This window comes from Tachypleus tridentatus, unplaced genomic scaffold (assembly GCF_004210375.1).
Source record: "Tachypleus tridentatus isolate NWPU-2018 unplaced genomic scaffold, ASM421037v1 Hic_cluster_1, whole genome shotgun sequence".
Classification (NCBI taxonomy): Eukaryota; Metazoa; Arthropoda; class Merostomata; order Xiphosura; family Limulidae; genus Tachypleus; species Tachypleus tridentatus.
In genome coordinates this window covers 10,227,378-10,254,341 of record NW_027467777.1, presented here as the reverse complement: position 1 = coordinate 10,254,341, position 26,964 = coordinate 10,227,378, and the positions used below count along the sequence as shown (strand labels likewise).

Genomic DNA, 26,964 nt, shown 5'->3' with positions numbered 1-26,964 from the left:
TAAACATATGAAACAGGTGTATTTAATAAGCTTGTTGGCACTGCTAACACAACAGCAGTTATAAATTGTAATGATAGCCACACGTTTAATATCTTAGAATTGAACTGATTAATCACTTACGAGCGTTTACAAATGTAAATGTGAAATTAGATCATTAGCTGAATTTGCTCTTATCACATGTTCTTCTAAAGGAAATCTCTCTTTTTATATTTATATGAACCTTTCAAATGTTAAATAAATTATTTGATGTTTTGTTTTACATTAAAGATAAAAATGTATTTGTATTTCACTGTAAAGCCTAAAACTTTCTGGATTTTAATAAATATTTTCACAGTTTTAAAACTAAAAGTAGTTTAATTTAATTTTCAGTGTTTTTGGATTCTACAAGATGATAATGTTTGGCTGCATGTGTACTGTTGTTAACCTTTAGGCTACTGGTGTGTTGTTTTTTTATAGCACACTGTACAAATGATGGTACATATTTCATCATACTGTGTAGAGCACAAATAGCTCTTGTGTAGCTTTGCACAAAATAATAAAAACATACTTGATAGTATTATTCTTGTGTCTGTTACAACAGTCAATGTTACACACTGGCTTAAAAATTAAGTAAAGTCACTTATTGTCTGTTAAAAATAAACAATAAATAAACTCTAACAATGATTAATGTTTAACAATGATTTATAGTTTTTAGTTAACATTTGAGGTATTGCCATTCTGATTTCTCATTTTATAGTTTTTAGTTATCCCAGCTAACCAAACATTTGAGGTATTGCCATTCTGATTTCTCATTTTATAGTTTTTAGTTATCCCAGCTAACCAAACATTTGAGGTATTGCCATTCTGATTTCTCATTTTATAGTTTTTAGTTATCCCAGCTAACCAAACATTTGAGGTATTGCCATTCTGATTTCTCATTTTATAGTTTTTAGTTATCCCAGCTAACCAAACATTTGAGGTATTGCCATTCTGATTTCTCATTTTATAGTTTTTAGTTATCCCAGCTAACCAAACATTTGAGGTATTGCCATTCTGATTTCTCATTTTATAGTTTTTAGTTATCCCAGCTAACCAAACATTTGAGGTATTGCCATTCTGATTTCTCATTTTATAGTTTTTAGTTATCCCAGCTAACCAAACATTTGAGGTATTACCATTCTGATTTCTCATTTTATAGTTTTTAGTTATCCCAGCTAACCAAACATTTGAGGTATTGCCATTCTGATTTCTCATTTTATAGTTTTAGTTATCCCAGCTAACCAAACATTTGAGGTATTGCCATTCTGATTTCTCATTTTATAGTTTTTAGTTATCCCAGCTAACCAAACATTTGAGGTATTGCCATTCTGATTTCTCATTTTATAGTTTTTAGTTATCCCAGCTAACCAAACATTTGAGGTATTGCCATTCTGATTTCTCATTTTATAGTTTTTAGTTATCCCAGCTAACCAAACATTTGAGGTATTACCATTCTGGATTCTCATTTTATAGTTTTTAGTTATCCCAGCTAACCAAACATTTGAGGTATTGCCATTCTGATTTCTCATTTTATAGTTTTAGTTATCCCAGCTAACCAAACATTTGAAGTATTCCCATTCTGATTTCTCATTTTATAGTTTTTAGTTATCCCAGCTAACCAAACATTTGAGGTATTGCCATTCTGATTTCTCATTTTATAGTTTTAGTTATCCCAGCTAACCAAACATTTGAGGTATTGCCATTCTGATTTCTCATTTTATAGTTTTTAGTTATCCCAGCTAACCAAACATTTGAGGTATTGCCATTCTGATTTCTCGTTTTATAGTTTTTAGTTATCCCAGCTAACCAAACATTTGAGGTATTGCCATTCTGATTTCTTGTTTTATAGTTTTTAGTTATCCCAGCTAACCAAACATGTGAGGTATTACCATTCTGATTTCTCATATTATAGTTTTTAGTTATCCCAGCTAACCTAACATTTGAGGTATTGCCATTCTGATTTCTCATATTATAGTTTTTAGTTATCCCAGCTAACCAAACATTTGAGGTATTGCCATTCTGATTTCTGATTTTATAGTTTTTAGTTATCCCAGCTAACTAAACATTTGAGGTATTGCCATTCTGATTTCTCATTTTATAGTTTTTAGTTATCCCAGCTAACCAAACATTTGAGGTATTGCCATTCTGATTTCTCATTTTATAGTTTTTAGTTATCCCAGCTAACCAAACATTTGAGGTATTGCCATTCTGATTTCTCATTTTATAGTTTTAGTTATCCCAGCTAACCAAACATTTGAGGTATTACCATTCTGGATTCTCATTTTATAGTTTTTAGTTATCCCAGCTAACCAAACATTTGAGGTATTACCATTCTGATTTCTCATTTTATAGTTTTTAGTTATCCCAGCTAACCAAACATTTGAGGTATTGCCATTCTGATTTCTCATTTTATAGTTTTTAGTTTTCCTAGCTAACCAAACATTTGAGGTATTGCCATTCTGATTTCTCATTTTATAGTTTTTAGTTTTCCTAGCTAACCAAACATTTGAGGTATTGCCATTCTGATTTCTCATTTTATAGTTTTTAGTTATCCCAGCTAACCAAACATTTGAGGTATTACCATTCTGATTTCTCATTTTATAGTTTTTAGTTATCCCAGCTAACCAAACATTTGAGGTATTGCCATTCTGATTTCTCATTTTATAGTTTTTAGTTATCCCAGCTAACCAAACATTTGAGGTATTGCCATTCTGATTTCTCATTTTATAGTTTTTAGTTATCCTAGCTAACCAAACATTTGAGGTATTGCCATTCTGATTTCTCATTTTATAGTTTTTAGTTATCCCAGCTAACCAAACATTTGAGGTATTGCCATTCTGATTTCTCGTTTTATAGTTTTTAGTTATCCCAGCTAACCAAACATTTGAGGTATTGCCATTCTGATTTCTCGTTTTATAGTTTTTAGTTATCCCAGCTAACCAAACATTTGAGGTATTACCATTCTGATTTCTCATTTTATAGTTTTTAGTTATCCCAGCTAACCAAAAATTTGAGGTATTACCATTCTGATTTCTCATTTTATAGTATGTTGTATCTAGTATACAGAATGTAGTATGTAGTATGTTGAATGTAGTATCTAGTATGTAGTATCTAGTCTGCTTTTATTTTAGTAAAACTGACAGTTCTGTTCTGTGTAAAAATTATGCCCATTTCAAATGTATTTGTGAGTTGATTGTGTCAGTCTGACTCAGATTGTGATACATCAGGGTGTGAAAGTAATGTTTATATATAAAATTACTTTTCTCTATTGCATAGTCTGGATATGTTGTATATCTACTGTTGTTTCAATATCCCTATGTTGTACATCTACGGTTGTTTCAGTATCCCTATAATGTGTATCTACTGTTGTTTCAGTATCCCTATATTGTGTATCTACTGTTGTTTCAGAATCTCTATATTGTGTGTCTGCTGTTGTTTCAGTATCCCTATATTGTGTTTCTACTGTTGTTTCAGTATCCCTATATTGTGTATCTACTGTTGTTTCAGAATCTGTATATTGTGTATCTACTGTTGTTTCAGTATCCCTATATTGTGTATCTACTGTTGTTTCAGAATCTCTATATTGTGTTTCTACTGTTGTTTCAGTATCCCTATATTGTGTTTCTACTGTTGTTTCAGTATCCCTATATTGTGTTTCTACTGTTGTTTCAGAATCTCTATATTGTGTATCTACTGTTGTTTCAGAATCTCTATATTGTGTATCTACTGTTGTTTCAGTATCCCTATATTGTGTATCTACTGTTGTTTCAGTATCCCTATATTGTGTATCTACTGTTGTTTCAGTATCCCATCATTTTATGTATATACTGTTTTTTTAGTATCCCTATGTATTGTGTATATACTGTTGTTTTATTATCCGTATATATTGTGTATATATAGTTTTCCTATATATTGTATATATATGGTATCCCTATATATTGTGTATATATGGTAACCCTATGTATTGTGTATATATAGTATCCCTATGTATTGTGTATATATAGTATCCCTATGTATTGTGTATATACTGTTGTTTTATTATCCCTATATATTGGGTATATATAGTATATATTGTCCAATAATTTATGTTGGACTAGTTGAAAATAGTGTGATATAAATTAATATTTCGTCTCAGCATTTTTTTTCTTTGAATAATTTTATTGACAAGTAGTAAACGTTCATGTTGGTTTACTAAACGTTTGTTATACTATTTGTGTTTATTTTAAACAAAATAAAGTTTTTATTAAAATAAACATGAAATGGTTGACTATACACCACCTGATACTTGTTTTTTGTTGTCTAATTAGAAATATTTATGGCCCAAAGCTGAAGAAGATGTATCAGTAATGTATGATGTGACCAGACTGAAATACATACATCATTTTACCACACTCTTGTCTAAAGCAACCTTTTCTTGGCTGCTTCCACTTTTGAAAAATGGAAAGAAAAACCCTTTGGAATTGGAAGATTTAGGGGACTTGCCTGAAGTAAGTGATATGAAACAAATGAGTTTTTCAACAGAGATACTAAACAAGACTTAATCATTTAGGTTTTAATGAACTAACACTCAACAGTCATTCTTAGGCTTTTACACCAGGTTCATTTGTTATGGTTTCAGTTTTGTGTTCTTTTTCAGTAGTTAAGAGTAAGAATTGAACATAATCATATTGAGAATACTAATTTAGTGTTTGTTTTGTATTATCTTATGAGATAAAAAGTAAATACATAGAGGAAGTAACACATAAGAATTAAGTGTAAAACTTTAATGCCAAAAACCTTTTACATTTTTACATTATAACTGTTTGTCATGATTAATCACATACTGCAATTAGTTATATGATATAGAATATGTTTACTTGTTCATTGTCAGAATTATTAATATTCATATAGAAAATAATTACAATCTAGAACAGAGAGGATACCTCTGGTAAAAATAATTTATAATCTAGAACAGAGAGGATACCTCTGGTGAAAATAATCTACCATCTAGAACAGAGAGGATACCTCTGGTAAAAATAATCTACCATCTTGAGCAGAGAGGATACCTCTGGTAAAAATAATCTACAATCTAGAACAGAGAGGATACCTCTGGTAAAAATAATTTATAATCTAGAACAGAGAGGATACCTCTGGTGAAAATAATCTACCATCTAGAACAGAGAGGATACCTCTGGTAAAAATAATCTACCATCTTGAGCAGAGAGGATACCTCTGGTAAAAATAATCTACCATCTAGAACAGAGAGGATACCTCTGGTAAAAATAATCTACCATCTTGAGCAGAGAGGATACCTCTGGTAAAAATAATCTACCATCTAGAACAGAGAGGATACCTCTGGTAAAAATAATCTACCATCTTGAGCAGAGAGGATACCTCTGGTAAAAATAAATTGACAGAATTGTTGAGTTAATGTTTTGGAAAACAATAAACTAGTGGATTTTTGAAGATTTGAAATTCTTGCTTTGACTTGTGAGAATCTATAGAAGTAAGGTTTAAGAAAATGTAAACAAAATGTTCAAAACAGTTTTATATTACAGTCATTTATCTTGAAGATAGCAACATGGAATATCTTGATTATTTTATTCAATGTTAATTACTTACTACATTTGCTTTCATATTTTCGATTACTTTTGTATAAGCATTCAAAGAAAAAAGTCAAAGGTTGAATGTAGGATCTACACTGTGATAACTGAATGCAGAGTAACATCATAAAATGTCTTATAGAGTTTTGAGAAACATGACTGGAGTACTTTAAATCATGTCTTAGGTTTTGATCTGAAACTGATCCAGGAAAGTGAATTTGTGCAGATCATGTGATATAAGCTTAGATTCAGTAAAATTTTCAAAACTGTTATTAGTATTTTATCTCAGAGGTACATGTATTTTAAGAAGGATGAGATATTGAGTTTTTGCAGATAGGTGCAGAGGAACATTAAAAATGAGTCTTGTTTTTGAGCCACCTAAAGCCTATTATTTTACACTACCTATTTTTGTTAATGTTGTGCATAGCATTTTGTTTTTAGTTTTGTCTTTTTAAAGTTCTAAAACTGTTACTTTGTTCTGTAATGCATGCTATCAAAGTTTACTGGGTATGCACTTTTATTTAGCAGAAAATTTTTAAGACAAGCAGTTTAACATTGGCCACTCAGAAATCCCAGAAAGATGTTAGGTTGTGTATTTTATGTGAGAAATAATTATGGGTAGAGATTGTTGTAATTTAATATCAGTTAATCAAAATTTAAAGTAAGGTTCTGTTTGTGGATTCAGGTGCTAATCAGTGTTATGATTTAGGTGAACAAGCACTACTTGAAGATAATATAAGTTTTCTTGCTTGAAGTGAAACTTTAAATACCTTAAGCGTAAAATGTTTTGTCATCTTCCTAGTACACTTCTGAAGTTGCATAATCGAAATATTGACATTAACATGAGGTTAATATGCCAACTTCTCTTCGTCTATCCCTCTTCCACTGTTTTCCTCCATTCTTCATCAACCTCAACCCCCTATTCTACATCCCAATCTCCCCATGCTTCATTTTCACACCTTAATAAGAATATCTGGCTTCACACTTAGAGTCACATCCTTGTAAGTTACTTCCATACATCCATCTTCCATGGAAGTGTACCAGTGCAAGTGGATAGTTTTATATTTCCTGCATGCAAGCCTTCTGTGGCTTAGGTGGTACAATTTCTCACCGGGGTCTCTGACTGTGAGTCTTACATCTCTTTGCTCTCCAGATATCAAGAGGCTCTCTCCCTTACCTTTCATTTTTTCAGATGCCACAGCAATTGTGCTTCCCTCTTACTGTACTCATGCATTTCCTCCAGATTCAGAGGTTTTCCAGTGAGTCCAATTCATATGGGTAGGAGGGGAAAGATCATAAAGTGAGGCAGATTGCCAAAGAATAAAAAAGATGATTGCACATACCCTGAAGGGTACCTACACATTCTATATAACAATATAGGGCCCTAAATGGATAGATAAGCTTGTTGGAATCTGTAAAAGTGTAAAGATGGAAGACAGAAGGAAGGGAAATACAAGAAAAGGAGAAAATTCTACCAAGTTCCCATGATCTTAGGGAGAAAGGAATGACTGAGAAGATAGTTAGGTTAACACAAGCTACAGGAAACATCAATGGTAAACAAATCAACATCCACAGGACAGATCAAACAAGGAGCGTGAGGAAAGCGTTTCAAACAGAGGTAAAGTTAGGCCATTGAGGACCATATTAATGTCCCAATCTGGAATGTGAGAATTCCTGGAAAACCTCATAACACTTATGAAATAAAGCATGGGTAAAGCAGAAGGGAATTAGTGCCCACCTGCCATGTCTTTAGTGAATAACTCAATATGGTTTGCTTTTGAAAATAAGGTATTGTGGTCACTTATTGCATTGTCTCTTGTGATGATATTCCTTCAGACTCTCTACTGCATTTACATCCTCATTCTCCAACTGTAGTATGAGAGTCATTACCACTTTACAGTTCCAAGCCGCTGTGGTGGTTGGCCACAGAAGCACCCTCCTGAATGGGTTCCACAAAATAATTGGCTGTAAGCATTCAGTTGGGAGTAGGATGGTGGTGTTCTGGTAGTGTAGATGCAATGAATTTATCATTCCCATTTTCTCTTGATCACAATATATACATGGAATTGATCCATCTCGGTACAGGATGATGCAGCCTCCTGATGCTATTTCACAATCACTGGAATTGATCCATCACAAATGCAGTTTACCCCTTTGATTAAATCCCTCATCTTACCTTCATATGGACAACATTTCCCAGCATTGAGTGAACCAATCAACTTAAGTCCTCACTCGTGTTGATTGTATCCTCTCTGTCCTGGATGGCAATTCATGGATTAATGAAGTCGTGATGATCCTTGTGTCGTACTCAGTAATCTATGGAGGTCTCAATCTCTGATTCATGACTTTTAGATGAGGACAATATGTCCTTTATCCTACCCTCATGTGGATGGCAGTACCCCATGATGAGGTTTTAGATGTAACTGACTTGCCAAATATGGTCCAATACACCCTAGCTATTCTATGCCTTCCAGTTTCTGCTCTTGTGTTTTATGAATTATACACACAAGTGAAGAGTATACCTGGCTCAGAAGTGGTGCTGTTCACCTTTTCTGATCTTCAGATCAGTTTCATTATCAGGGTATTCTTCAGATGCTTCTGTTGTTCCCTTCCATTGGTTCCCTCCTCCTCAGTGTAGGATCATAGGTAATCTTGTGAGTAGAGGGAGGTGGTACGCAACATGTGTTATGTGAGCATGCTATGCTATTATTGGTTAATAGATGATGTATAATGACATAGTGACCAAGTATGATCATAACAGACCTTACATTCTTCATAGAGTCATGTTATGTGGCATGCGTAAAGAAAACGTTTGCATATAGATGGCAGTACTGAACAAGAATCGCAAATATTGTGCATAGAAGGAAGTACCTATTAGAAATATACTTTCACTGTAGGAAAATTATAATATTTAACATATTTCAAACCTTAACTCAAAACTTTTAAATATTTAACTATTCTTCTTTATTCTCCTGAAGATGAATAGTCAATTATTTGAAAGTGCTCCAGTTTGGGGTCTCTTTTGGCATTTATCACACTATAACATGGGTTTTTATTTCATTACTTTAGTATAGTGTTAATCAATATATAGCCAAAAGATTAAACAAGTTTTCAGATGCTTAAACTTTTCGTGTAAAGTTAACTGAAAAATGTCTCCATACTTTGATGTGTAGAATGGTATGTAACTGCTTTGTTCAAAGAAACATAAATATAGTGAGATTGTTTTCAACTATATAGAGCCAAAGAACACATAATTATAAAGAAGGGGGTCTTTAGTGTCTTCTCTGAAAGTTAAAATCACAGCACATCATTTAGGATAGTCACTATCTGTAAAATAGGATAGTGACTATCTGTAAAATAGGATAGTGACTATCTGTAAAATCATACACCAAGTCAATCAGAAACATTGACTTTGTACAAATGACAGCTATGATTATAAAGAAGAAATCTCCAATTCAAAAAAGTAATGCAGTAAAAGTGGATAATCTTTTCTTAACAAGGTAATAAACAAAGAGTTTAAGTTGATAATGGTTCATAAACCAAGAAATTCATGAGTGTTTGTACATAAGTCACAAATCAGTAGTGCTTTTGTGAAGAAGTTAGTGTTGTAGTAATTTCATTCAGTGACATACCTGCCAAGTCCTAAAATTTAGCTACAGTGATTTTTGTGTGCATTGTTTGCTTAAGCTTGTGATTGAATATCATGGATCATAGAACATACGATAAACTTTGTGAAACCATTATTGAAAAGCACATAGAGCGTGGTCACTAGGAAGATATAATCTTCTGCACTGAATAACTTACACCTAACTACTGCTGCACAAAAGTGTTAGAACTTCTTCAGAAGTAGACTGTTATAATTTTAATTGTTTATATGTTTACATGTCATTTTAAAATCATATTCCTTAATATGTTTATGAATCATCTAGCAATATTAAAATAATGGAAGTTTTGTTGAAAGTTCAGTACTCCCTATGAAATATTATTGAATTTAAAATTGATTCTAACATAACTTGATACAACTTTTATCTTTTTTTTTTTTTTTCCTTCCTGGTCAGTGGTGAATAAAATTTCTATTTATAACTGACATGAGAACGTGTAATGGGCTAACTCTGAAACTTACATATTTTATGGATAAGACACAGTGTTTATGAATGTAATATTTACTGGTATCTTCTTAGGTGGACCAAGCTGAGAATCAGTTTAAGAGGTTTCATAATATCTATTTCAAAGAAAAGGTAAGAGCTTTATCAAGCATGTACTTGTACTTACTTGTAAACTGTCGTAAAAGTTTTTTAACAGAATGTTATTGTTACGTGTTACAGCAGAGAAGAGCTCTTCGTGTGAGCTGGCTTTCTGATAACTGTTTGTTGTACATTGTTCTGCATGTCAACTAAAATGTGACAAAATGTCATTAGACTTGACATGCGTACCATCAGGAAAATTTATCAGATGGTTTAAAAGTTGAAAAATTCAAAGCCATAATACTTTTTAAAGATCAGTTGTGATTAAAAAAGCTTATCATATGACACAGTGTCCAAGTACGATCATAACAGACCTCACATTTTTCATACAGTCGTGTTATGTGGTCATAAACATTGTTAAACACAAGGGTACTAAACTGATAAAACCACATATTATGATTGTCATAAGTAAGAACAGTGCACTAAATTATCTGTAGTTATTGCTTGAATGATTTTTTTTAGATATGATTGATATAGATAACTTGCTATAATCAGAAGTTAGTATGAACACAAACTACATAGGAAACTAGGGTTATCCAAGTAAAGCACTTAACACATTTATACCTTACTACCAACTCTTAATACTCTTATATATATAAAGAAAGTAACAAAGTTTAAATTATCCAATTTTTGTAAGTCAAAAGTATTTTACACCTGTCTGGCTAGTTCAGTCAGCAAACATACAAAATGAGCATGTTTGGTGACACGGATTTCAATTTACAACCCTTAGCTAATAAGTCGAGCACCTCAACCACTAGACCATGTCAGGCTTATAAAAAAAACTGTATAACATCTCCATTTCTAGTGTGTTTTTAATTTTTAGAAATAAATTGTATTAAGTGTAATGAGTATTTTGAAGTGTATTAAAGTATGTGTTATTTACATATAAAATGTATTAAGTGTAATGAGTATTTTGAAGTGTATTAAAGTATGTGTTATTTACATATAAATTGTATTAAGTGTAATGAGTATTTTGAAGTGTATTAAAGTATGTGTTATTTACATATAAATTGTATTATGTGTAATGAGTATTTTGAAGTGTATTAAAGTATGTGTTATTTACATATAAATTGTATTAAGTGTAATGAGTATTTTATTTACATATAAATTGAAAGTGTATTAAAGTATATTAAAGTATGTGTTATTTACATATAAATTGTATTAAGTGTAATGAGTATTTTGAAGTGTATTAAAGTATGTGTTATTTACATATAAATTGTATTAAGTGTAATGAGTATTTTGAAGTGTATTAAAGTATGTGTTATTTGCATATAAATTGTATTAAGTGTAATGAGTATTTTGAAGTGTATTAAAGTATGTGTTATTTACATATAAAATGTATTAAGTGTAATGAGTATTTTGAAGTGTATTAAAGTATGTGTTATTTACATATAAATTGTATTATGTGTAATGAGTATTTTGAAGTGTATTAAAGTATGTGTTATTTACATATAAATTGTATTAAGTGTAATGAGTATTTTGAAGTGTATTAAAGTATGTGTTATTTACATATAAATTGTATACAGTAAAGCTTTCTTTTATGGAACTGAAACTATATAAATGTAAAATGAATGGTAGGAGGGTAAAGTATATGTCCAAAAGCATGTAATGTACAAATTTTGAAACTAGAATAATGGTAAATAAGGAATTATTTAGAGATATGACAAGTGAAAATATATTTAAAAAAAAAATGAGCAAAGCTTTTCAAAAGACCAACTATTTGTTAGAAAATTAACTACAGAGAGATACGTATAATTAACTACAGAGAGATACATATAATTAACTACAGAGAGATACGTATAATTAACTACAGAGAGATACGTATAATTAACTACAGAGAGATAATGATATAATTAACTACAGAGAGATACATATAATTAACTACAGAGAGATAATGATAATTAACTACAGAGAGATAATTATAATTAACTACAGAGAGATACATATAATTAACTACAGAGATACATATAATTAACTACAGAGATGATGTATAATTAACTACAGAGAGATACGTATAATTAACTACAGAGAGATACGTATAATTAACTACAGAGAGATAAGTATAATTAACTACAGAGAGATACGTATAATTAACTACAGAGAGATACATATAATTAACTACAGAGAGATATTATAATTAACTACAGAGAGATACATATAATTAACTACAGAGAGATACATATAATTAACTACAGAGAGATAATTATAATTAACTACAGAGAGATGCATGATATAATTAACTACAGAGAGATACATATAATTAACTACAGAGAGATACATATAATTAACTACAGAGAGATACGTATAATTAACTACAGAGAGATACATATAATTAACTACAGAGAGATACGTATAATTAACTACAGAGAGATACGTATAATTAACTACAGAGAGATACGTATAATTAACTACAGAGAGATACGATATAATTAACTACAGAGAGATACGATAATTAACTACAGAGAGATACATTATAATTAACTACAGAGAGATACATTATAATTAACTACAGAGAGATACATATAATTAACTACAGAGAGATACATTATAATTAACTACAGAGAGATACATTATAATTAACTACAGAGAGATACATATAATTAACTACAGAGAGATACATATAATTAACTACAGAGAGATATATAATTAACTACAGAGAGATAATTATAATTAACTACAGAGAGATAATTATAATTAACTACAGAGAGATACATATAATTAACTACAGAGAGATACATTATAATTAACTACAGAGAGATACATATAATTAACTACAGAGAGATACATATAATTAACTACAGAGAGATACATATAATTAACTACAGAGAGATATTATAATTAACTACAGAGAGATACATTATAATTAACTACAGAGAGATACATTATAATTAACTACAGAGAGATACATTATAATTAACTACAGAGAGATACGTATAATTAACTACAGAGAGATACGTATAATTAACTACAGAGAGATACGTATAATTAACTACAGAGAGATACGTATAATTAACTACAGAGAGATACATATAATTAACTACAGAGAGATACATATAATTAACTACAGAGATACATATAATTAACTACAGAGAGATACATATAATTAACTACAGAGAGATACATTATAATTAACTACAGAGAGATATGTATAATTAACTACAGAGAGACATATAAATTAACTACAGAGAGATACATATAATTAACTACAGAGAGATACATATAATTAACTACAGAGAGATACATTATAATTAACTACAGAGAGATACATATAATTAACTACAGAGAGATACATATAATTAACTACAGAGAGATACGTATAATTAACTACAGAGAGATACATATAATTAACTACAGAGAGATAAGTATAATTAACTACAGAGAGATACATATAATTAACTACAGAGAGATACGTATAATTAACTACAGAGAGATACATATAATTAACTACAGAGAGATACATTATAATTAACTACAGAGAGATAATGTATAATTAACTACAGAGAGATACATTATAATTCTTTTCTGGAGTTTCTCTTTCTTTTTTTAACTTAATGCAGAAAAAGCTGGTAAGGTAGTGTCTCTGTGGAAATGTTATTGGTTGACATTTTGGAAGACCTTAGCACTAGGAGGGATGATGAAAATGGTTGGTGATTTGGTCGGGTTAGTCGGCCCTATGGCCATCAATATTATTGTCTTGTATGCAGCAGCTATTCAAGAGGGGACATTATCTAAGCCTGATCCAACTAAGGTAACGTGAAAAAAAACTAACCCGATAGTTTCTATGTAAACAAATTAGTTAGTAATATATATATATGTTTGTACAGACACAAATGTGAATTTATATTTTACAGACTTTTAGTTTTATTTTAATATTAAATTTAAATTTTAGAATAATCTGTAAAAGTTGTTTGTTTGTTTTTCAATATGCAGGGAGCATCATAGGATGTGTGCATATTTTATATCAGTGACACTGTGGAATATGTGCATATTTTGCATCAGGACATTATAGGATGTGTCCTTGTTTTGTATAGAGCATCATAGGATGTGTGCATATTTTATATCAGTGGCACTGTGGAATATCTGCATATTTTATATCAGGACATTATAGGATGTGGCCTTGTTTTGTATAGAGCATCATAGGATGTATGCATATGTTGCATCAGAGTACCATAGGATATTTGCATGTTTTGTGTCCGAGTTACTTAATCCTGTCACTATGGATAGGTCAAAGTATACCTGTTATAGCCTTTTAGAGACTTGCATTCAAAAGTGAATTAAACTTGTTTATTATCCTTATATACTAATAAATTTGGCATCATAACATGATTAGTTAACCAAATTTTAATATAAGTTTTAAGTTCATGATTCATAATAAAATATTTAAAAAATCTTCAATCTTCCCTAGCATGAGTATTTTTACATTTGTTCTCTAGGTCTTCCATCTTTTCAAATTTATATTCCATCTTTCTAAAAAGTATGTCATTTAAAGTAAATTATTCATTATAATATTGATATTGCTAAGACCAAACATAACTTTTACAACCTTCAGTTCTATTTGTTTACAGGACCATAAACTACAAAATCAGACCTACTTGCCACCCCCATTTGTCACATCCTCTTAACAAGGAGTCAACAGTTCTCTGTAACGTTTTATACTATATTACTTATAACCAATAGAAAGCCAGAGTTGTAATGTATCAGTTGTAATTTTTCAGAGTAATGTCTATTTTGTTACCAGTTGGAAAATTTCTTTCCTGCTATTCACATTGACAAGTTTAGCTAAATTTTAAAGGTTTTTATTACACAGTTTGAAAACCAAACAAATTATAGTACTTATAAGGCATTGTTTGATTTGTGTTATTATTCTATGTTCTATGATGCATTATTTAATCAAATAAAATTTACTTAGTGTATCAGCAATATAAAAAACTAGGCTTAACTTTTATAAACAATTGTCAGCAAAAGAGAACAGAAGTAAGTATTATATTTCTGGTTCTTCATATGCATTCTTTATTTTTTGCTGTAAAAGTAGCTGAAATGTAAAAATTTGGAAACTTACTAGTTTAGATAAGGTAAGACAATGAAAAATAATAATTCTTCACAGGGTATACTCATGAGAAGATTGTGTGTTATGTAATTCATTGTGATAACCTGAACTATACATTTGGTGACTGATTTACAACTCATGTAGTGGGATTATTCATTAGCCATAGGTCAAAGAGCAATAATACAATATAATTTAAGATGTATACTGTTATAAGCTCTGAGCTATTTAGGACAGACAACTGTAGTTTCCTGTTATGATTTGCAGTTATATTAGAAAAAAAAATCCTAATTTAGATTTATTTCATGCATTTTTTATGGTAATTACAAGGTCAGTAAAATTAATCAAATATGTATAAAGTTAGGGTAAAGAAAGTAATGAATAAAATACAGAATTTTATGGAAAAAAGTGTAATATTTTTTTTAGGTACCTTGCAATATACACTGCTAGCCAAAATCTTAAGTTCAATGAACATAAAGAAAAAAATATGCATTTTGCATTGTTAGACTCAACCACCTATTTGAGTAGAGCTTTGAAAGATGAAAATAAGAAAAGGGAAAATAAAAATAAAAAAAACTTTTTTAGCATTTAATAGGGAAAATATGAACAATATGAAATTAGCCTAAATGCTAGCTGGTCAGTAGTTTAAGACCCTAACAAAAAGAAGTCCTAAACAGGGTAGGAAATGGCCAGTAAGAGGTCTCAGTTGTGAGTTGCACGGCCATTATTGCGAATAGCTTCAAACATTCACTTTGGCATGATCGATATAAGCGTTTGCAGAAGGCTGGCTGGAATGTTATTCCAAGTGGTGAAGATGGCTTCACGAAGATTATGCACTGTTTGGAATTGATGTCCATTTCTATAGACTTCCCCGCCATCCACCCCAAAATATTTTCAGTTGGGTTCACTTTAGACGAACATGCTGAATGGTCCAAAAGAATCATGTTATTCTCTATGAAAAGTCCTTTGTCCTGTGAACATTGTGGATTGCAGTATTGCCCTGCTAAAATATCCAGTCATTTCCACACAAGCAATGGCCTTCAGTCAATAAGGATGCTCTCTTCAATATGCCAGTGTAGCTAACTGCTGTTTGACGCCCTTGTATAACCTGAAGCTCCATTGTTCCATGGAAGGAGAAAGCATCCCAGATCATGATGGAACCTCCTCCACTGTGTCGTAGAACATGTCTTCTGTGGGATATCCTTATCATGCCAGTAATGTTAGAAGCCATCTGAACCATCCATATTAAATTTTTTTCTCGTCAGAGAACAAAACCTTCTTCTACTTTTCTACATCCCATGTTTGATGCTTCTCAGCAAAGTTTAACCGAGCTGTTTCTGGTGTGGAAGGAGGCACGACCTTTGAAGATGTGTACAGTTTTTAAAGCCTTTCTCTCATAGATGCTGTCTTATTGTTCTTGAGCTGCATTCTGCATCCGTAAGGGCCTTAATCTGGTTCGACGATCAGTTGGTGTCTTGCCAGACAACCCGTCAAATCCTCCTGCTCAATACCAGCGAAATTTTCTTTTGGGCGACCACTTGAAATTCTCGTTCCATATCCCTCACGGTCTTTTAAGAAATTGGCAACAGCAATTTTACTACGCCCAGTCTCACCAGCGATGGCACTTTGAGAGAGACCTTGCTTTTGCAGCTCAACAATTCTGCCACGTTCAAAGTCTGTCAACTTTTTAGCCTTTACCATGTTTTTACCCAATGTAACACAGGAGATGTCAGTGGGAGATCTTAACAATGCCAATGCTCGAACACAAATGACTAAATTTTGTTACGTGTTTACCGATTAACGCTTTGTTTCAGTATGGTCTTAAACTTTTAACCAGCTAATATTTAGGCTAATTTCATTCATAGTGTTCACATTTTCCCTATTAAATACTAAAAACGTTTTTTATTTTTATTTTCTCTTTATTTATTTTCATCTTTTGAAGCTCTACTCAAATAAGTGGTTGAATCTAACAATGCAAAATGCATTATTTTCTTTATGCTCATTGGCCTTAAGATTTTGGGCAGCAGTTTATATAGAGGTAACACTTAAGGGTAAACATGACTCTAAATACTTTATAATGCCTTTACTGGCAAAACAATGAATATGAATAAAATAATGTATTTGTGAAACATAGAGTTGTCTTATTCTTTAACTGTATGTCTTTTGTGTCTGTTTATTATAATTACAAAGATAATATGTGGCATTTTACAATTTGTAAATTTGAAGTAAACTACTAGACTCATAGTTGCTTTTATAAAATACTCTTTAAGTTGTTATTTATGTAACATGGCATTTTCAATGAAAAACAAAACTTATCCATAATTCTTCATGTAATATGGCATATTTAATGAAGATTAAATCAAACAAACATGAATATATAGTTTTTCATTTAATATGGCACATATTATGTTAGTTTTTTTGTATAAGTAATATTCATAATGAAAATCAATCTATAAAGGAATATCTCATAATATTTTTTAGTACATTGTTATAAGTGTATGCATAATTCTATCAATTACTCTTTGGCAGCGTTACCACCCAACAACTTGGGAGTTCCTGAAAAATGGCTACGTGACATCAGTTATGGTATTGATTGCTACATTTATGCAGAGTACGTTTTCAAACAATTTCAACCATCTAGCCATAACGGAAGGTGTTCATCTACGATCAGCTCTACAAGTGAGACGTTATTTCATATTTCAAAAGTCTTCACATTTATAATGCTAAAAGTAGGTGAACACAGCAGATAGCTCAATGTGGTTTTGCTATAACCAAACAAACACACATACACTTTCTAAACTTAACATTACCAGAATGTTTTTTTTAAATCATGAACTGAAATTATGATCTGTGACACATATCTTTGTATCTTTTACACGAACGTTCTTATACAGGCATACTCTATATATAATTATGTTTCTTACATGTTGTGAATGATTTTAACTCGTGCTTTTAATATTGCACACTTTACTATAGTTTACAAATATGTATCTGATTACTTTAACTTTTACAAGTTATGTGTTTTAGAACAAACCAGTTCTTTTATGGTCCCCTGTTGATAAAGTGGTAAGTTCACAGACACACAATACTCAAACCAGGAAATTGACTTCTTGAGATGGATAAAGCAAATATAGTCCATTGCATAGCTATGGATTAAAAACAAAGCAAACATTTACTTTTTGAATGATATGTTTTTCGACTAATTTAATACGTTTATGTTGTTTTTTCCCTGAATCTTATCACTGACACACCAGCTGAATTTTTACCTCTCTGTAAAGGTTAACTGGTCATCAGGATTACCACATTTACATTTCCCACATTATCACCACTAACATAATAGCTGTTCTCGTTCAGTGCTGCTCTTCATCTGAAAAAAAAACTTGTCTGCCACAAGCCTTCTATCTCCCCTCTATTAGAATTGATTGATTCCAGTGCATTTCTCATGCAAATAATAAAGTATGAACTCTCCACCAATAAGAGTGTAGCATGAAACGTGTGTCTCCTTTTATTCAATTGTTCCAAACTATCTCTTCGAGTCTTGGCAGAAGACGATTTTCAAGGGTGGGAAGTGTGGTAGGAAGTAAGTGTCTATCGGAAATACATTTTCAACGTAGGAAAAATTATAACTTCCAATACGATACGTCACTTCTTCTTACATGAATACCTAGTTCCTCGTGTTCAATAGGTGTAATTTATGTATTCATTTAAACATTGTACAAAAAGAAAACCATTAAAATATATCAAACAGGTCCTTTTGACCAAACGGGAATATCAGTTTTTTCACACGTTCTGAATTCTACGAACACTTTCTGCTCCTCCTGTTTTTGGTTGTTTGTTTATAAACACTTTATTTGTCCTTCAATTTACATAAAAATGTATGTAGATGTGTGTTAGTATAATATTTGTAATATACTCTACTTTCATTATCCTAATTGTGATACTTTTTACGTTATGAGGAAAAAACTACTCATGACGCAGGGGTACGAACACTTTTTGTTGTAACTGTATGTGTTCATAAATAATGAAAACTGATATATAATAATCTCTTGTTCTTTAACACATACTGTATTAATAACATCTGAGTGGAAACAATGAAATGTTTTTATTTAACCCTTTCACAGTGGGTCAGTGTTCATAGGTCATGTCATCGCATTTGTTGACTTGCATTCAAACTTTTATTGAACTTGTAGATTATAAATTTATGTCAGTAAGTTTGGAATCAAATTGTAGATTATAATTTAAACTTTAATATTATGTATGAGTTAATTTCTTAGTTTAAAAGTAAATATTAAAATCACACATTTCAGTATAGATCTTAGTGAGTCAAGTGGTATGTTGAATGTAGCATTGTTTAAAATTAGATGTCTGTAATGTTAAACTACTAAGTCTATAATTTCATACAGATTAAGAACTCAAATTACTAATATTAACAAGCTGTAATATAAAATAGGAACTTCATATCCTTTTATTTTGCTGAAATATGGCTTATGTACTGAACGAAACTCAGTGGCCCTGTTCACCTCTTTCTGTTTTTGGAAATGGTCCCTTACATACACTTACTTCAATACACAACATGTGATTAACCACTTGACAGCTTTGAATGCCCCCCTGTGGTTTTCTCAACCATTTTAATCTGTGTAAAGGCTGTCACGTTCTTTTAATCCATGTTTTTAAGGAGGTAAGTTGTGTCATTAGTCTGCTTGAGGTTTCATATTTTATAAAATTTAAAATACTCTCAGTTACTGAGGTTAATAAATTATAGTGGAATTTTATGATATCAGTATAGTTATTTATGATTTTTTTGTTATTTTACTGTATATATAAAACCAAAAACAATTTTCTGTTTGATATTCTCCACGTATGAAATTTTAAAAGGCCTTGCAACCTATGTCCAGCAACAAACAAGTACAAAGGTCATAATGAGAAGAGATAATTGATTGCTTTAATTCTTGTATTTATTGTTCTATATTTTAAGAAAAACAAGTTTAATAATTTAATTCTAAATAGTAATAATCTATATACATATATATATAATGTATAATAATTGAGATGTGTCTGTATATTATAAAATACTAGTCCACTAAAACACAACTAAGGTGGGGAAGACTAAAGGTTAGTTTTATATTACTGAGTACATGACCTGAGTGCACATGAACCACGTCAGTGTAAGTTATGTAATGTAAACTAGACATGACTGGAAGGTCAATATAATAAAAAAGTAATAAATATATATGTTCATATATAGCATCGTGAGACTTAAGCTGCTTAGACTAAATATTTGTATTTTTATGTAGTCATTCTGGCACAAAAAAAGCATATTTTATATTTATTTCCTAATTTTTTATGATGGTTACAAGGTTGGTCGAGTGAAAGACCCTACATAGTTAAAGTATAGAAAACATCATAAAATATAAAGTGTTACTGAAAACAAATGTTTAAAATGTAGTTAGGAGGTTTTAGAGATTACACAAATAATACTTTAGTTTCTTTGGATGAAGAGTAGTGTTTTTAATTATAACATGAAGTCACTTTGCACTCAGACTAGTAACAAAACAGATTCTATTTTCACAAACGATGTTTAGTAAAAATATTTCATTAAAAAAATCTGATTTTTTGTTTACAAAATACTTATAACCTTTTCTAAAAGTCTACCAAGTTTTGTGTAAATACACCTGCTGCATCAAAAGTTATAGTGCAAATACTTAACATGTGCAAATGTGTAGATGAACTTGTGTATAATATAGCGAACCTGTTGCAAAAGTGTTAATATGTGCTTTATTGTTAACACCTGAGTGGAGACAATGTTTTTATTTACCTCTATTTTTTAACAATTACATGCTGACAATAGGAGTAGATAAAAGTAAGTTGGAAATGATTTCATTTGGTAATATTTTTAAACTTGTTCACTTAAACCTAGCTTTTAAATATATTAGCAACACCAAACTTTGCAACATTAATATAAAGTAAAACATTGTGCTTGTCATTCCAAAACTTATTTCTTCCTAAGTTGTAGAACTTAAATTTTTTTTTACTGCTTGAAATCTTTTGACACCAATTCAAAATAATCTAGTATACGTTTTTCCTTAATTAGTAATTATTTTAATATAAAAAACATGTTTTTTGCTGTTTTAATTTTATATTTGTGTTCTACTTGTTATTTTTCAGGTCCTCCCACTAAAATTAGTATTAAACGGAAATTAATTATTAGGTGTTTTTTTTTAAGACTGGTCTTATCTATGTCTTAAAATTAGTCAACAACTTTTAAAATTATCAGTTTTATATATGTATACACATTCTTCAGACTGGCCTTGTGCCACTAACTCCATATCTCGGCTTATAGTTAAGTTAAAGGTGCCTGTGTTGTTAAACCATACAAGCTGTGAATGGGTTTGTTACACTGTAATATTTTAAATGAAAAACATTTATATTCTGATGCTCAGAAATTCTATAATTGAATTGTATAAAGGTGTATTTCAAAGGAATAAATATTAACTATTTAATTAACATGTGTACAGCAAACAAATATGTTTTTATAAAATGTAAAAGTTTCAATCTGAAGTCAGACCAGTTTTTAAAATAATTTAAAGAATATATATGTAGAAGGCCCCAATAAAATTTAGAAGCCCTGAGCTTCCATAAAAATAAATCTGTCTTTGGCTACAGGCAGTAACAAATGTAGACATTTAGTAAATGGATAAAAAAAAATGAATAAAGAAATAAAAATAAGTGGAATAAAATAATTACATTTAAATGAAGATGAATTAATAAAATCATAAGGAAGGACTGCATTAAAAACAGCCAATCACAACCTCTGATTAATTGTATTATAACATTAAAAACAGCCAATCACAACCTCTGATTAATTATATTATAACATTAAAAACAGCCAATCACAACCTCTGATTAATTATATTATAACCATAGATTTTTAAGCCAAAACAAAACACATTAAAATTAAACAAGATATGCTGCATTTTTTTTAAAAAAGATTGTCAAGTACAAGCTACGATGTGGGATTATAAAATGTATCCAAGGTTTTGGAGGTGACTAGGATACATTTATGATCCCACATTGCAACTTGTACCCTATGGTCTTTTTTTTTAAAACAAAATGTATTTTAATTTTAATGTGTTTTGTTTTGGCTTAAAGATTTATGGTTATAATATAAATAAAATATATTTTAAATTTAAAATTATGCATTACACTATTGTGTACATTAGGATAAAAGTAAGATTATTTTGTACTTTACTATCATTAACAGTATGTCAGAAAAGATCATTAATTTGTCACTGGACTTTATATTATTTTCATTACCTAACTTGGTAATTGTTAATAAAAACTGCAGTAAACTTCTGTTAACTGAGAGAATTTTTAAAACATTGCGAATTTTCATTTCTTATAGGAAATTAATTTTTTTCTAGTTATTGTTTTAAAAGTAACAATTTGTTTTCCCTATTTCAGATTATTGAAAAACTGCCTGTCCTGAAACATATTGATACAATATATAAATAAGTAAACGAACATTTGGTTATGAATTTGTTCTAGTGCCTGGTGTACAAGAAAGCCCTCAAAGTATCGGGAGTGGCAGGGATCGACTCTGGAACTGTTGTTAATCACATGTCTGTAGATGCTTTCAACATGATGATGTTGTTTTCCATGGGACATTACATTTGGGCTGTGCCTTTTAAGGTATCGAAACTGTTCACTCAGAACAAAAACTTGATGTGTCACTTTAATGTCAACAGAAAGATGTGTAGTGTTGATTATATCAGAACATGATCTACATGTATATAAATGTTTAATGTGGCATACATCTTTTGAGTTTGAGAAGCATTCTTTTATAACAGTAAATGTTTTCTTCTGAGTTTCTCACTTACAGGCATTTTTTTTAATAATTGTAAACATCATTAATCCAACCTATGCTATTTATAATTAGTTTTTTGGGTACTATGATTTTATTTGCCGCGTTACAAAATATTTTCAGTGATTGAAAGGAAATTTTCGTTTATTACAACGCTGTACTTTCAGGCTACGGGTTGCAATAAAGCAATGAATGTAATAAATTTTGCTTTTGTGAATTTGAAAATGTTTTATAAACATTTAAAGTTACAGACACAAATCTTGTTCATTAGGAAATAACTTACTTTATTGACTAAAATATTATAGAAGACATTATAAATTGCAGTACATAAAGAAAATTATACACATATTAGTTACATCAATTTTTGTATTGTTTGCTTAGTATGTGAATTTATCATAAACCTAAATCTTCAAAGTTAGCTAAACCATGTAAAGTATTATTCCAGCTATAGCAGATTACACTGTTAATGGATATCCATCTGATGTAATGCATTCTAATTGTTATAGGTTTTAAGGTTTTGATATGTCACATTAATTGTCTCCATTGATTTATTATTCTGGATTATCTTTGTCTATCTGGACGATTTTTAGGGTAGATTAGTTCTGTTATATTGAATCTACTTTATGATCAGAAGTTCTTAATACATGTTGTGAATAATTGATTGCTGCTACAGTATATCTGTAACAATGATCTGCTTGACAAATTACTTCTTTTAGCACTCATCAAATTATAAATGGTACAGGAATTGTTGTATTAACATGTATAAGCCTAATCTCAGATTTATTATGATGTTCCAAGAAAGTTCTAAAGAATCAAACTTTGGACAGATCAATGTAACTGATTCCTTAAAAAATTACATACCTCTGAATTTAAAAAAATTTTAATTTATTTCAACAGTTAAGAACTTTGTTGAGTGTCTGCTTACTCATTCTTGAGTATTTAGTAGTAGGTTAAATGTAAATTTTATTCTGTACCATGCATTAAAGAACAATCTTTTCATGTTTCAGATAACCTTGCTTTTAATGCTTTTGTATATGCAGTTAGGATATAGTGCTTTAATTGGAGCAGCTACAATATATGTTCTTGCTCCAGTTCAGTATTACATTTGTAAACTTCTGTCCCGAATCCAAAAAAAAGCTTTGGTAAGTTGGATGATAGTTTATACTATTAAATGTTGAAAAGAAAATTTATAAAAAAACTACATGAATAGTTTTCAAAGAAGATTAAGTTTGTTTTGACAGTTGTGACGTATTGACAAGATTAATGACGTACCACTTTATTAGAAACTGAAATAACTGTTTAGACGTACCACTTTATTAGAAACTGAAATAACTGTTTAGACGTACCACTTTATTAGAAACTGAAATAACTGTTTAGATGTACCACTTTATTAGAAACTGAAATAACTGTTTAGGCGCGTTACCACTTTATTAGAAACTGAAATAACTGTTTAGGCGCACCACTTTATTAGAAACTGAAATAACTGTTTAGGCGTACCACTTTATTAGAAACTGAAATAACTGTTTAGGCGCATACCACTTTATTAGAAACTGAAATAACTGTTTAGGCGCACCACTTTATTAGAAACTGAAATAACTGTTTAGACGTACCACTTTATTAGAAACTGAAATAACTGTTTAGATGTACCACTTTATTAGAAACTGAAATAACTGTTTAGATGTACCACTTTATTAGAAACTGAAATAACTGTTTAGACGTACCACTTTATTAGAAACTGAAATAACTGTTTAGACGTACCACTTTATTAGAAACTGATATAATTTTATAGTTGTGTTCCATTCAATCTCAATGTCTTGTGACTTGTGACTCATACTTGCTAACTTTCTAGATTCTTTTGTGTAACATTTTCAAATTCAAACACACTCAGAATTGTCCCATGTTCATAACTGTATGCAAAAAATAACAGAGGCATTCCTATTTTTTAGAAATTATTCTCAACAAAATGTTTTTATACTTAGCTAATTCTAAGTGTTAAAGAAAAGATAAACCAATTTTCTAGTTGTTTACATGTAGCTTGTGATGACTAGGCTTTGTTTAGTCGAGCTTAATTTAAAGGCTCTGTGGTCTGGCTTGACTCACAAGCTGCTTTGAATCCCATCACTGAAAATGTTTGCCCTTGGAAGGGGCTTTATATTGTTAAAGTCAATTGCACTTTTTATTGGTAAAAAAGCATTATCTCGAGAGTTGGTGATGGATGTTTTATGCAGGTAGCGCTCTAGTATCTTTATACAAAAGTAAACAATCTTTATTACAAATATTTTGTATTTTTTTGCTTTCAGTTACAATTGGGTAATGTTTTTATTGTACTTTTCATTAAAACATATTCAACTAGCCATATTATATATAATATAATGGAAAGTAGTCTGTTAATGAAGGCAAAAATCCTTAAGATGACCTCTAATGACCATGTATCTTATGAAAAATATGATAAACTTTCATAATAATGATTTATTTATTTTATTTTTATTTACTTATCGGTTTTTTCCAATCAAGTTATACTTTTTTTTACTCTCTTCATGGTCAATTTTTGGATGGTCGAACCTCTCAAATGATAATAATAAAAATGGCTAGTAGAGATAGCTCTTGTTTAGCTTTGTACAAAATTCAAAACATACCAGAAAAATCTATTCTACATGATTGTTACTGTCATGAACAAAGAAAATTTCCTGTAACCTTGTTCATTTCAGTGTGACATTGAAAGGAAAAAAGGAAATTTTTCTGGAAATTATTCTTGTGTTAATATATTTCTGTTAAGTAGTTAATAAAAACATAATTTATCTAAAACTGGATGTTATTTCAGAAACTCGTGTCTTGTGAGAACAATGAACAGTTTGCTTTGTACAGAAACTTACATTTACATTGAATGTAAAGTGTTAGTGAAGGCAGTACTTAAACTGTGTTTTGTATCTAAAGGAAAATATTGTACCTAAACTTTATTTACATATCTCAGAACTGTTTATAGATTTTTCTGACAAGTGTCTTATTGTATTAGAAAGAATTTACATGCCAAAAATAAGCCACAGCAGTTAGAAAACACTAAATGTATGTTGAAAATGTTTTGGGTTGAGAGATTTCTTCAGGTATTGCTTAAAATCATTGTAAACATAAAATAAAAACAAATTTAAAAGTCAATGTTAGAACCAAAAAGCTTGTAATACTGTTTATTTTTAACATTTTGTTTTTATTATATTACACTCTTTTTATACCGATTCTCTTCTGTTTCTTTTTTATTCAGTTTATTTTCCATACATGTGAAACTTTTTGTTTTTTGTTGAACAACTTGTTAAAAACCATGAAGAGAGATATCAAACTATGTTTAGGATAGTGTTAAAGCAAAGTTTTGTGTTTTGTTCTTGGCTAAAGTATTTATAAGTGTTATTTACTTAGCTTTGGTGTGATATAAGGAACATTTTATCCTTTATTTAATGTGAAAAAAATTGAATTATTGTTTCAGAAAGTAGCCGATGAACGTCTACAGCGAACCAGTGAACTTTTGCAAGGAATTAAACTTTTAAAGTTATATGGCTGGGAAACAATGTATGGAAACCTCATTCAGATTGTCAGAGAAAAAGAGCTGAAGCTGCTTCGCTCAGATGCAATTTACGTGGCTCTGAACAGTGAGTTTTTCAAGAATTTTGTTAAAAAGTTAGCAAGTCAGAATATGAAGATGTCCAAAATTATTCCTCAAGTATTACAAACTGATTTATCTATGTTAAGTATTACAAACTGATTTATCTATGTTAAGTATTACAAACTGATTTATCTATGTTAAGTATTACAAACTGATTATTCCTCAAGTATTACAAACTGATTATTCCTCAAGTATTACAAACTGATTTATCTATGTTAAGTATTACAAACTGATTTATCTATGTTAAGTATTACAAACTGATTATTCCTCAAGTATTACAAACTGATTATTCCTCAAGTATTACAAACTGATTTATCTATGTTAAGTATTACAAACTGATTTATCTATGTTAAGTATTACAAACTGATTTATCTATGTTAAGTATTACAAACTGATTTATCTATGTTAAGTATTACAAACTGATTTATCTATGTTAAGTATTACAAACTGATTTATCTATGTTAAGTATTACAAACTGATTATTCCTCAAGTATTACAAACTGATTTATCTATGTTAAGTTTACAAACTGTATTAAGTATTACAAACTGATTATTCCTCAAGT

At 30.1% G+C, this 26,964-nt stretch overlaps 1 protein-coding gene across 1 annotated transcript in view; it reads left to right on the top strand.

The window, feature by feature from the left end:
- Positions 1 to 4,329: 4,329 nt before the first annotated feature.
- The window catches only part of LOC143242021 (uncharacterized), a 71,479-nt gene continuing 48,844 nt past the window's right edge, over positions 4,330 to 26,964 (top strand). Inside the window, exons 1-7 of the mRNA XM_076485363.1 lie at positions 4,330 to 4,527; positions 9,792 to 9,854; positions 13,408 to 13,592; positions 17,418 to 17,567; positions 22,434 to 22,577; positions 23,757 to 23,891; positions 26,225 to 26,387. Coding sequence (XP_076341478.1) covers positions 4,365 to 4,527; positions 9,792 to 9,854; positions 13,408 to 13,592; positions 17,418 to 17,567; positions 22,434 to 22,577; positions 23,757 to 23,891; positions 26,225 to 26,387 — 1,003 coding nt within the window. The 5' untranslated portion in view covers positions 4,330 to 4,364. The remainder of the gene's footprint in view (positions 4,528 to 9,791; positions 9,855 to 13,407; positions 13,593 to 17,417; positions 17,568 to 22,433; positions 22,578 to 23,756; positions 23,892 to 26,224; positions 26,388 to 26,964) is intronic.